This window comes from Stegostoma tigrinum, chromosome 25 (genome assembly GCF_030684315.1).
Source record: "Stegostoma tigrinum isolate sSteTig4 chromosome 25, sSteTig4.hap1, whole genome shotgun sequence".
NCBI classification, from domain to species: domain Eukaryota; kingdom Metazoa; phylum Chordata; class Chondrichthyes; order Orectolobiformes; family Stegostomatidae; genus Stegostoma; species Stegostoma tigrinum.
The window spans coordinates 4848851-4862743 of record NC_081378.1 but is presented as its reverse complement, the minus strand read 5'-3'; the positions used below and the strand labels follow the sequence as shown (position 1 = coordinate 4862743).

The following is a 13893-nucleotide window of genomic DNA, read 5'->3' as shown; positions in this document are numbered from 1 at the left end:
GTCAGTCCAGGGAAGACGGACAGGTCAAGGAGGTGGGATGAGGTTAGTAGGTAGGAATTGGAGGTGCGGCTTGGGGTGGGAGGAAGGGATGGGTGAGAGGGAGAACAGGTTAGGGAGGCAGAGACAGACTGGGCTGGTTGTGTGATGCAGTGGGGGGAGGGGATGAACTGGGCTGGTTTTGGGATGTGGTGGGGGGAAGGAGAGATTTTGAAGCTGGTGAAGTCCACAGTGATACCATTGAGCTGCAGGGTTCCCAAGCAGAATATGAGTTGCTGTTCCTGCAACCTTCGGGTGGCATCATTGTGGCTCTGCAGGAGGCCCATGATGGACATGTCATCTAAAGAATGGGAGGGGGAGTTGAAATGGTTTGCGACTGGGAGGTGCAGTTGTCTATTGCGAACCGAGCGGAGGTGTTCTGCAAAGCAGTCCCCAAGCCTCCGCTTGGTTTCCCCAATGTAGAGGAAGCCACACCGGGTACAATGGATACAGTATACCACATTGGCAGATGTGCAGGTGAACCTCTGCTTAATATGGAAAGTCATCTTGGGGCCTGGGATGGGGGTGAGGGAGGTGGTGTGGGGGCAAGTGTAGCACTTCCTGCGGTTGGCCTGCAGGGGAAGGTGCCGGGTGTGGTGGGGTTAGAGGGCAGTGTGGAGCGAACAAGGGAGTCACGGAGAGAGTGGTTTCTCCGGAAAGCAGACAAGGGTGGGGATGGAAAAAATGTCTTGGGTGGTGGGGTCAGATTGTAGATGGCGGAAGTGTCGGAGGATGATACGTTGTATCCGGAGGTTGGTGGGGTGGTGTGTGAGAACAAGTGGGAACCTCTTTGGGCGGTTGTGGCGGCGGCGGGGTGTGAGGGATGTGTTGCGGGAAATGCGGGAGACATGGTCAAGGGCGTTCTCGACCACTGTGGGGGGAAATTTGCAGTCCTTGAAGAACTTGGACATCTGGGATGTGCGGGAGTGGAATCCCTCATCGTGGGGGCAGAGGCGGAGGAATTGGGAATAGGGGATGGAATTTTTGCAGTAGTGTGGGTGGGAGGAGGTGTATTCTAGGTAGCTGTGGGAGTCGGTGGGCTTGAAATGGACATCAGTTACAAGCTGGTTGCCTGAGATGGAGACTGAGGGGTCCAGGAAGGTGAGGGATGTGTTGGAGATGGCCCAGGTGAACTTGAGGTTGGGGTGGAAGGTGTTGCTGAAGTGGATGAACTGTTCGAGCTCCTCTGGGGAGCAGGAGGCGGCGCCGATACATTCATCAATGTAACGGAGGAAGAGGTGGGCTTCGGGGCCTGTGTAGGTGTGGAAGAGGGACTGTTCCACGTAACCTACAAAGAGGCAGGCATAGCTGGGGCCCATGCAGGTGCCCATGGCCACCCCCTTTGTAGGAAGTGGGAGGAATCGAGAGAGAAGTTGCTGAGGGTGAGGATGAGTTCAGCTAGGCGGATGAGCGTGTCGGTGGAGGGGGACTGGTCGGGCCTGCGAGACAGGAAGAAGCGGAGGGCCTTGAGGCCATCTGCATGTGGAATGCAGGTGGATAGGGACTGGATGTCCATGGTGAAAATGAGGTGTTGGGGGCCAGGGAATTGGAGGGCGTGGGTGGTGTCACGGACGTAGGTGGGGAGTTCCTGGACCAAAGGGGAGAAAATGGAGTCCAGATAGGTGGAGATGAGTTCAGTGGGGCAGGAGCAGGCTGAGACGATGGGTCGACCAGGGCAGGCAGGTTTGTGGATTTTGGGAAGGAGATAGAAACGGGCTGTGTGGGGTTGGGGAACAAGAGGTTGGAGGCTGTGGGTGGGAGGTCCCCTGAGGTGATGAGGTCATGAATGGTGTTGGAGATGATGGTTTGGTGCTCGGGTGTGGGATCATGATCGAGGAGGCGGTAGGAGGTGGTGTCGGAGAGTTGGCGTTTGGCCTCGGCGACGTAGAGGTCAGCTCCAACCCCAACCTCCCCATCAAACCCGCAGACAAGGGTGGCGCAGTGGTAGTATGGCACACTGACCTCTACATCACAGAGGCCAAACGCCAACTCTCCAACACTACCCCAGAGGAGCTCGAACAGTTCATCCACTTCACCAACACCTTCCACCCCAACCTCAAGCTCACCTGGGCCATCTCCAACACATCCCTCACCTTCCTGGACCCATCAGTCTCCATCGTAAGCAACCAGCTTGTAACTGATGTCCATTTCAAGCCCACTGACTCCCACAGCTACCTAGAATACACCTCCTCCCACCCACCCTCCTGCAAAAATTCCATCCCCTATTCCCAATTCCTCCTCCTCCGCCGCATCTTCTCCCACGATGAGGCATTCCACTCCCAGACCTCTGGGATGTCCAAGTTCTTCCAGGACCGCAACCTTCCCCCCACAGTGGTCGAGAATGCCCTTGACCATGTCTCCCGCATTTCCCGAAACACATCCCTCACACCCCGCCCCCGCCACAACCGCCCAAAGAGGATCCCCCTCGTTCTCACGTACCACCCCACCAACCTCCGGATACAACGCATCATCCTCCGACGCTTCCGCCATCTACAATCCAACCCCACCACCCAAGACATTTTTCCATCCCCACCCTTGACTGCTTTCCGGAGAGACCACTCTCTCCGTGACTCCCTTGTTCGCTCCACACTGCCCTCCAACTCCACCACACCTGGCACCTTCCCCTGCAGGCCAACCGCAGGAAGTGCTACACTTGCCCCCACACCACCTCCCTCACCCCCATCCCAGGCCCCAAGATGACTTTCCATATTAAGCAGAGGTTCACCTGCACATCTGCCAATGTGGTATACTGTATCCGTTGCACCCGGTGTGGTTACCTCTACATTGGGGAAACCAAGCGGAGGCTTGGGGACTGCTTTGCAGAGCACCTCCGCTCGGTTCGTCATAAACAACTGCACCTCCCAGTTGCGAACCATTTCAACTCCCCCTCCCATTCTTTAGATGACATGTCCATCATGGGCCTCCTGCAGTGCCACAATGATGCCACCCGAAGGTTGAAGGAACAGCAACTCATATTCCGCTTGGGAACCCTGCAGCCCAATGGTATCAATGTGGACTTCACCAGCTTCAAAATCTCCCCTCCCCCCACTGCATCCCTGAACCAGCCCAGTTCGTCCCCTCCCTCCACTGCATCCCAAAACCAGCCCAGCCTGTCTCTGCCTCCCTAACCTGTTCTTCCTCTCACCCATCCCTTCCTCCCACCCCAAGCCGCACCTCCATTTCCTACCTACTAACCTCATCCCACCTCCTTGACCTGTCCGTCTACCCTGGACTGACCTATCCCCTCCCCACCTATACTCTCCTCTCCACCTATCTTCTTTTCTCTCCATCTTCGGTGTCCTCCCCCGTTTCCCTATTTATTCATGAACCCTCACCCCATCCCCCTCTCTGACGAAGGGTCTAGGCCCGAAACGTCAGCTTTTGTGCTTCTGAGATGCTGCTTGGCCTGCTGTGTTCATCCAGCTTCACGCTCTATTATCTATAAATTTCAAAGAAACAGTTTGGTGAAAACTGGGAGAAAAATGCAAGCTTTTTCGACTTATCGTTCCGCTCCTGTATGGTTCCACTTTATAAATGCTCTTCCAGATAGATGTTCTTGTGTGTAGAAAATAATTGGATGGCTTAGCCAACAAATACATTTAAGAAATTATGTGTCTGCTTCTGCTGATGTTCTATCAAAACGTTTTGTTGGAACAAAATATTAAAACTAAGTCAGACTGGTTTGAAGAATGCATTACTTTGGCCCAACACTAAATTTAATCTAAAATTAAGACTTTAACCACTTGTAACCTTAAGAATTTGAATTGTTACGTTTTAGTTTTGATTAATTTTTGTGGCTGTTTATGGTTATTAACCACTTGATCACTTTCAGATGCCTTGATTTGGAACAACAGCTGGCAAACAGCCAGGTGGCAGTGGAGGAGACAAGGCAGCTTGGATTTTCCAATGAAAAGTTGAAGCTGCAAGTGGAAAGCTTACAATCAGAACATCAAATTGAACAAATGAAATTAGCAGATGAAAAAATAAAATTAGCAGAGGAAAAGTAAGTTTTTTTTTCATACTTCTCATGTTCCAAATTTGCAGAGATTTTGGCACTCCTACATAAGCTGAGGTTGCATAATGCTATTTCACCTCAATATATTTAAAAAGTGCTTTTGCAATAATTTATGAAGTTGTAATGCAGCATTAGGCAGCAGGAACTTGGTTCTAGCCATGTCCCGCAGATGTGTAATAAGAATGAGATGAATGAATAATTTGAGATGAAAATAACATAGGGCAGGGTATCAGGAAGATCTCCTGGTACGTATTACCGTGTGATCTTTAACATCCACATGAATTGGCTTAAAAGTCTTATCCAAAACACAGCATCTCACTGCCACAGTGGGCTATCAGTCTGCCTGATGAGTAGAAATCCTGGCTTGAAGCTTCAGTCTTCTGGCCAGCTGGTGAGCATGCTGACAAACTTGGTAACCTGAAGTGTAAAGAACAACAGATTGGCATTAATGTTAGAGCATCTTTGAAAATAACTTTTATTTTCAAAATTGGTTCCTTTTTAATATTTATGTAAACAAAATAATTTGAATAATAGTTAAATCAAAAGATAATTCATCTAATAATTTATTTTACTGCTATCTAAACAGAAGAAAACTTGCGCAGATCCAAGAGGCCTATGAACATTTATTTCAAGATTACAACAACCTTAAGAAGTCTAATGAAGAAGTGAAAGTTAAAGAGGTACGTTCATTATTTGGGAAAATGTGATTTTTTTGGCTTTTTTTCGTGTGCTGCACACCTTTTTTAGAATTCAGCACATTTATGTTTCCTTTTTTTAGCTACGATTCACTCAAATTTGGAGTTTCCTCGTGTAAATACACTGAACAGTTCTGAAGTCCTAAGATGAATGCCCAGTGTAAATGTCTAGTGTTGAATCTCTCAGAATCTGGTGTTGCATGTTAACTTTAGCATTTCTTCTGTTAGGATGCTGCTGCGTACAGTGGCTGTGAAATGTTTTTCATGTAATTTATATCAGTTATAAACTGAAAACAGAATAACTTGCACTTTCTTCTGTCAGTATCAGCTTCAATGAAGTGTGCTCTGGATAACCAGTGTGGGTTAACTAGTTAAGTACGAAACTCTGTTTAAGGCAGCGTACAGCAGAACTAACACATGATGTCACAAATCAGTGAAGTACAGCATGGTTTTCCCCTATGTCAGTTTCTGATCTCGACTTCACTCCTGAGGCACAATGTCAAGCAGAGATCAGTGCATCTCCACAGAAAAAGGGAAATTTAAAGGGCATGGAGCTCGAAAGCTCCAGTTTTACTGGTCTTGAATGTGTCTTCTTAATACTTGGCAAGGAGCAGCATCGACAATCCTGGATTGGGACATATGTTATTTTCCCATCTGCTGGAATTTTAAGTATCTTCATGGAAATGTCTATCCAATTCCTTTTTCTATTGAAAACCATGGCTGAAACGATAGGTCCCTTGAATGCAATAGGCAGTAAGGTATGATCAGACTGAAGATGGTGCATTATTAATGATGCTGGTTGGTGTCACTACGTCAGTGCCAAAATGCTTAATTTCAAAGCTTAATTTGTACCTTCATTGATTTCTTTCTAGTTTTGGAATTGATATGCTATGTCTCCATTTGCTAGGTAGGCAGACCATAGTGCAACAGATTTTGTGTTTTCATTTGAAATTGGGTGTTTTAATCCATACATGTGCAGTCAAGCCTGTGGCACAGATGTTAATAGTATAATATCTTCTAGTAGTTTCTCGAATCTGGTTCGGTGCCTGAAGGCCTGTATTCTGCGGTTTACAATGGTGATGATTTGTTGAATCTCAGACGTACGTTCCACCTGGAATAGCAATCCAGTTTCAATTAAATACTAGGTAGACAAACGAGGCTGAAAGAACACAGCAAGCCACACAGCATCTGGAGGAAAGGAGAAGTCAATGTTTCCAGTATTACCCTTCTTCAGGACTGAAGTACTATTTGTTTCTCTGAACTCCACTGTATAGAGCAGAAAATGATGTGTATCATTCTTGTTCTGACTTGACAATTGCGGCAAAGCTAACCAGCACTTATACACACCCAGTTGTAAATTGGCATTTTATACATCAAATAGGTTTTTTACACTTTTGCTTCACTCAAATATCTGAATATCATTGTTCATGGTAAACTATTTTTTAATATAGCATAGATAATACAGATTTCTAACAGATTGTTTTATTTTACATCTGGAAGGCAATGGACTATCTTAGCTTGGACCTCAACATTATGCAAACTCAACAAGTACATGATTAATTTAACAGAGTGTAGTAGACCTTCAAAATCTCACTCTGATTCCTGAATTATGAAGGTTAGGACAGCCGAGTATCATGCTAGTCTGAGTGGCATCAGTATGGTTAGCTCATAATGTTTCACAGTCCCACTTGTGTTCGGCAATTAATGTATCTGCCTGTGGTGTTGAACAAAATGGAACATATGCGTTGAAGTATGTATGCCACAGGTAAGATCAAGTTTCCATGTTTTTTTTCGCTTACTCCAACCAATCAGTAAGCAGAGTTTAATTCAGTTGTGAGTTCTAGTTCATGAAAATCAAATTGGAAAGTCTCAGTTAAGTTCAGATTTTAAAGCTGAGATTTTTCTGGGATTGTGTCACTGGAATGGATGGTATTAGGAAACGTGTTAAAACCTTATTTTGATGTTTGTGTTTTGTTATAAGTATAATATGTAGCTCTGTTTTCCTTTCTTTTTGTTTGTAATAAAATGATGTTCTGTGCTAAAGAATAGCTACAGCTTCGTATGAAAATCTTCAGGAGAGGCTGTGGCCTGATGGTATTATCGCTGGACTGTTAATTCAGAGACTTAGATAATGTTCTGAGGACTTGGGTTCAAATCCTGCTATGGTTGATAGTGGAATTTGAATTCAATAAAAATCAGTAATTAAGAAGCTAATAATGACTATGAATCCATTGTCAATTGTCGAAAAAGTCCATCTGGCTCTCTGACGTCCTTTTTAGGGAAGGAAACTGCCATCCTTACCTGGTCTGATATACATGTGACTCCAGACCCACAGCAATGTGGTTGACTCTGAACTGCCCTCTGGGCAATTTAGGTTCCATTTATTCCCCATCCCTAACTAGTGACACCCCTCATCCTGTAAATGAATAAAGAAAACAAACCTGCAACAATTAAATATATAACAAGGTGTAGAGTTGGATGAACGCAGCAGGCCGAGCAGGAAGGCTGATGTTTCGGGCCTGATCCCTTCTCAAAAAGGGGTCTAGGCCCAAATCGTTAACTTTCCTGCTCTTCTGATGCTGCTTGTCCTGGTGTGTTCATCCAGCTGTACACCTTGTTATCTCAGGTTCTCTAGTATCTGCAGTTCCTACTATCTCTGAAGCAATTAAATATTTAACATGTCATTCTGTGTTAACAGAGTAAACTCTTCAACTGCTGACATGAGAAATTCTAAAACAGAAAAAGCTGAAATTACTCAGCTTTTCAAGCATAGTGTCTTTGAAAAGATTTGACAAATCATTTATCCAGTAAAATCTGGCCTTTTTAAAATACAAATTAGCTAACTGGTTCAGTGGATTGAAAAGTACACAAAGTTTCTAGACTCCAGAGGTTTTTGGTCAATTTATGTTGGTTTCAATTGAACCCCAGTGTTTAATATTGAAGTTCAGCAATCATTGTTTTTGAGTTTGCTCTCCCATCTTTAATGCTTATTTTCTCCCTTCTGTAATGGCCATTGCACGCAGTTTGCTGTGCAGTCTCCTAAACACAGGCTGAAAGATAATTTTCTTCCAAAATATAAAAGCTTTATTATATGGCACTGCAAGAAATAGAAGTTTGTGTAATTGTGCCATTGCAAACATTCAAAAGCAAGATATTTTGATGCAGCCTAATTCTGATGTAGTTTTGTGGTAATCAGATTTAAATGACCAATCTGCTACTTGAGCAGTTGACCTTTATTCCAAGAAAACATACTATCCTAGTGTTAGTTTGTCTGTATAATCAACTCTTGCAAGATTTTGGTCACCTACAGGCCTGTATGTCAATTGATAGGTGTTATGCCAGAGGCTATCTGAAGTCTACGACATGTTCCAGAGGCTACAAACATGATAATTCTTACAATTTCACCTTCTCGTAAAAGTGAAATAACAGTCTGGAGACAGGGTGCCTCATGACGTGGACTCCTTGAGGAGCACTGTTCTCGCAAAATCTAAATAATCTTTAGCTGAATGAATGTTGTTGATATCAAAAGGCCATTTATCGTCATCAGCTGTAAAATTGCACTTCCAACAATTAACCAGAAGGAAACAGTTTGAGTGGTATTGTACATTTTTAAAAAGTACCTTTTTCTGTTAACGTTTCCGTAAAAAGCGATCTTCAAATCTTTCCATCTCCTTTCAGAATCGCCTTTTTGTGTTCAGGAGCAGAGCTACTTTAGGGATCTGTGTTTTGCAATCTGCATAAAGCAAAGAAAAACTTGCATTTCTGCAGCCTCTTTCACAACTTACAGGCATTTCAAAATGTGAAAGCCAATTTGTACACAGCAAACTCCCACCTACAACAATGAACTAACTAGAGGAGAACATGTGTGATGTTGATTTAAACGATAAATATTAGATTAGATTCCCTACAGTGCGGAAGCAGGCCCCTTGGCCCAACAAGTCCACACCGCCCCTTGAAGCATCCCACCCAGACCCATTCCCCTATAACCCACACACCCCGAACACTACGGGCAATTTAGCATGGCCAATCCACCTAGCCCGCACACCTTTGGACTGTGGGAGGAAACCGGAGCACCCGGAGGAAACCCACGGAGAGAATGTGCAAACTCCACACACGCAGTCACCCGAAGCTGGAATTGAACCTGGGTCCCTGGCGCTGTGAGGCTGCAGTGCTAACCACTGAGCCACCGTGCCACCCCAAATGGTACTAATTCCCTTGCTCACCTTCAGAATAGTATAATATCTTTTAAGTCCACTTAAGAGAAAGGGATGGCGTCATGGCAGTGTAACTGGAGTGGTAACCAGAAGCCTAGGTCTATGTTCTGAGGACGTAGGTTTGAATTTCATCATGGGCGGTAGTGAAATTTGAATTCAATTTTAAAAAAACTGAAATAGAAATCTAGCTTAATGATGACCATGTATCTACTGTCGATTGTTGTAAAAACCCAACTGGTTCATAAGTGTCCTGCAGAGCAGGCATCTGTTATCTTTACCTGGTCTGGCCTGCATATAATTCTTGGTCCGCAGCAGATTTTCAGCACTGTGCAGTGTAGATTTTTGTGCTCAAGGTCTGGCTTGGGCATGAATTGTACCAGCTACGCCACGGCTGAAACTTGCCTCCTGTCCATTCTGTGTTGATCCACTAGCTCCTGTTGCTTGTCATTTGAAATCCACATACAAATAGCATTTGCTTTTTGGTGAACTATTTGGTAGATTATGTTAATTAATTTCTCCATTTCTCAGAAAGAAGCCTGACATTATCTGCCTTGTGGGATCTTCGACTGAATTTGGTGGCGACGATAGTTTGACTTACGCACTTCACAACTCGTATCCACTTAAAAGACCCACTCTCGTTCAACTTAAAGTCAAATTGAGTCTTTAATCTAGTGGGTGTCTTTTTTTTTGCAAAAGAAGTGCAACTTCAGGCCATAAAACTTTTGTTGCTGGAGAAATAAGTACTGGAGGCAGTATTTGTTGAACTGTCCCATGTTTTCTATTTTACAGAGTATTAATGCTGCAGAATTTTTTAGGCACTTATTTCAAAGTTGGTCTTTTTTAAAACTCAAACTAATCCTCTACTTTGATTAAATTTCTTTAATAAGAAGCAAAATGTTTCTTCATTGATTTAATTGACTGCAGACTATTGAATAGCAACGCAGTACTATATCACACAGGACTCATTGGCTTTCTCCCTTCTGCCAGTACCCTATTCACAGGCAGTTAGCCAAGCATCGAAATGCATTCATATTTATGGGGAACTGTTGAGCAAAAGCTGCAACTTTCTGAAAGGTTGAAAGGAAATTTTGAGTTGTCGCCATGTGAAGAACACCATTAAGCAGAATTTTACCAGCACGTTGCTGTGAAAATAAAGGAAAGGATGGCAAGATTCAGGAACCTCAGACAACAAGAATAATTGGGATCTTAATCAGAAAGGAAAAGGAGCCCTACATAAGGTTTAGGAAACTGAAGACAAACAGATCTCTCAAAGAATATAAAGATAGCAGGAAAGAACTCAAACAAGGAATTAGGAGATCTAAAAGGGGCCAAGAAATATCTTTGGCAAACAAGATTAGGGAAAATCCCAACTATTTTATAAGTGCGAGAGGGTAGCAGGGGAAAGGGAAGGTCTGTTCAAGGACAAAGGATGGAATTTATGCATGGAGCTGGAGGAGGTGGACAAGGCTATTAACAAGGGGGAAGGACGTGGTGGGTGATGAGTCTTAGGAGGAGAATGTAGATATTCTAGCATATGTCAACATTAAAAACATATTTATATTTGTATTTTGGAATATAAAAGCAGGGATGTGCTTCTGAGGCTTTATAAGGCTCTAGTTAGGTCCCATTTAGAATACTGTGTCCCATTTTGGTTCCCACATGTCAGGAAGGACATACTAGCCCTGGAGTGTGTCCAGCGGAGATTCACACGGATGATCCCTGGAATGGTAGGTTTAATGTATGATGAACGGCTAAGGATCCTGGGTTTGTACTCATTAGAGTTTAGAAGGTTGAGGAGAGATCTAATAGAAACTTACAAGATAATGTATGGTTTAGAAGGAGTGGACGCTAGGAAGTTGTTTCTGTTAGGTGGGGAGACTAGGACCCGTGGGCACAGACTTAAAATTAGAGGGGGTAAATTTAAAACTGAAATGAGACGACATTTCTTCATCCAGAGAGTGGTGGGCTTGTGGAATTCATTGCCGCAGAGTGCAGTGGAGGCCGGGACGTTGGATGCCTTCAAGGCAGAGATTGACAAATTCTTGATCTCAGAAGGAATCAAGGGCTACGGGAAGATTGTAGGGAAGTGGAGTTGAAATGCCCATCAGCCCTGATTTAAATGGCGGAGTGGACTTGATGGGCCGAATGGCTTCACTTCCACTCCTATATCTTATGGTCTTAAAAGGAGGAAGTTTTGGGTGTTTTGAAAAGCATTAAGGTAGACAAGTCCCTAGGACCTGAGGGGATCTATTCCAGAATGCTGAGGGAGACAGGTGAGGTAATTGGCAGGGCCTTGTCTGAAATATTTGTATCCCAGATAGTCCAGGAAGTTATAGCTGGTGACCCTTACGTCACGGTCCAAAAATTGTTGAAGATTAGGGATAGGATTTGCTCATCTGGAAAAATTTGGACTAATTAGCCATAAGCAGCATGGCTTTGTGCGGGCAAGGTCACATCTCTCAAACTTGATTTAGTCTTTCTGAGGAAATGGCAAAGATGATTGAGGGCAGGGTGGTAAATGTTTGTCTAAATGGACTTTAACAAGGCCTTTGTAAAGGTCTCTTGTGCCAAGCTTTACAAAAGATGATGTTACATGGGATCTGCATTGGGCTGTGAAGATGGATATAGAACTGGCTTAGTCATAGAAGACAGAGAATAACAGTGGAAGGATGTTTTTCAGATTGGAGATCTGTGACTAGTGATGTTCCACAGAAATCATTGCTGGGATCCCTGTTGTTTGTAATATATGTAAATAATTTGAAGGAGAATGTAGATGGCCTGACATGTTCGCAGACGACTCGAAGTTTGGGGGAGCTGCAGATAGTGAGGAAAATTGCCAGAGGATGCATCAAGATGCAGGCTTGAGTCTGGGTCAAAGAAATGGTGGATGCAGTTTAATTCAGACAGATGCAAGGTGATGCATTTTGGGAGATCTGATGCAGGAGGGAAGTATACAGTAAATGGCAGAACCCTTAGTAGCATCAGAATAGAAAGAGATCTAGCCAGACAGGTCCGTAGGCCCCCAAAAGTGGCAACACAAGTGGATGAGGTGGTTTAGAAGGCAAAGTCGCATGTTTGCCGCCTTTGGTTGGGACATTAAAAGTATGAAAATTGGCAAGTCATGTTGCAGCTATGTAAAACTTTAGGCCGCATTTGGAATGTTGTGTGCAGTTCTGGTCACCACACTGCCAGAAGAATATGGAGTCTTTGGAGAGGGTACAGAAAAGGTTTACTAGGGTGTTGCCTTGTTTGGAGGGCTATAGGAGAGATTGGACAAACCGGGTTTACTTTCCCTTGAACTTCGAAGGATGCGGGGCAGCCTGATGGCATAGACAGAATGGATATTCTGAGTTTTTTTCCCCAGGGTAGAAATGTCAGTTACTAGGGGACACAGGTTTAAGGTAAAAGGAGGTGTGATTAAAGGTGATTTGAGAGGCAAGTTTTTTTTACACAAGGTGTTAAGTGCCTGGATGTGCTGCTACAGGAGATGGTGGAGGCAAATGCATTGGGAACATTTTAAGAGGCATTTTGGCAGATATGTTATAGAGGGATACAGATAGCATAGAGGCAGAAGGTTTTTAGTTTAGAAAGGCATCATGTCTTGGTGGGCCGAAGGGCCTGTTGTGCTGTAATGTTCCTTGATTGCCACCCTGTTTCCATTACACTTTCCCTTTAATCCTGAACCTCCATTGCACGTCCATCAGTACGTGATGTGCAATAACAATTGTTCTGGGAAAACAATATCTGATCAAATATTGTAATTTATTCTTTATATTGAAATATTACTTGAAATTCTTTACCTCTGTGGTTGTATCACCTGCAAGTATCAGCCTGGAAGCAGTTGTCGTCATTTTGTAGCATCAACTTTGTTGTATTTGAATCCAATGTGATGTGTTAATATTCACAGAATAAAAACATGGAGCAAATCAATGAACTAACTGTTGACCTGGATGTAGCTAAAAAAACAATGGAAGCAAATCAGCAAGCTATTGCTGAACTGACGAGGACTGTTGAACAGCAAGCATACGACCTGAAAGTACAGGTTAGGTTTTGAAGTTCCCTTTTTGTTTTGGGAAGATATCCACAGTTAAGATGTACCAGTAATTATTTTTGCCTTTTGAGGAATGTTTTGTGAGCCGCTCCATGTCTGTTTCTGATTTTGTTCATTAAAATACAATTTGCACCTTTAAAATTTCCATCTGTTTGTATTGTTTGCAGCACAAGAGGACCTCAGTTGTTCACCAGCTAAACAAAGGATTGCTAAAAGGCAAAGCTAAAGAAAGAGTGGAATAATTTAAAATTATGTACTTTTGTAGCACTTAGGTCTATTTATAAAAGGAGAAGGGAAGGCATTTTCAGTTTTTACTCCCAATTTTATTTGCCATTGTTGATTGGTTGGATTGTTTCAAACGTTTACATTGGTTATTACCAGAAATCTATTTCCGAGTTATGTATGCATGTCTTTTGTCTTGCTGTCTTTATTCAGAAAGCAAACACTGCTGGTTTAGCTGATCTCTCTAGTCAGTTAGACATGGCTGAGAAAGCCCTGGCGGAAAAGCAGCAAAAGATTGATGAAATGAAACAGACGATTATAAAACAAGAAGAGGAAATAGAAACTGTGGCTGTGTTCCGAGCACAGGTGAGGTGGCATTCTGCTTGCTTAGAAACATGAAATTATATTGAGTTTCACTTTTTAATGTTTGAGCGGCACGATCACTGTTGAATCTCCTTCCATTGATATCCCAGACATTACCAATAACTCGAAACAACACAGCCAAATGTATCAGTACTCTCACTGCAAGGTGAGATGCTGGAATTCTGTGACCAGTAGCTCACATTTTGACTGCCCAGCATTTAAAAGGGACAAGTTAGAATTGTGACAGAACATTCTCCACTTGCCTCGAAGTTTACCATCGTCCAGAACTAAGCACGC

The 13893-nt window shown here is 43.6% G+C and overlaps 1 protein-coding gene across 2 annotated transcripts in view; it reads left to right on the top strand.

Moving 5' to 3' along the window:
- Positions 1-13893, top strand: part of optn (optineurin) — a 42218-nt gene that overhangs the window by 17317 nt on the left and 11008 nt on the right. The window contains exons 9-12 of one of the 2 annotated variants that reach the window (XM_048553933.2): positions 3869-4039; positions 4638-4731; positions 12868-13002; positions 13447-13599. In XM_048553933.2, coding sequence (XP_048409890.1) covers positions 3869-4039; positions 4638-4731; positions 12868-13002; positions 13447-13599 — 553 coding nt within the window. The remainder of the gene's footprint in view (positions 1-3868; positions 4040-4637; positions 4732-12867; positions 13003-13446; positions 13600-13893) is intronic. The other variant, XM_048553935.2, reaches the window with a different exon arrangement.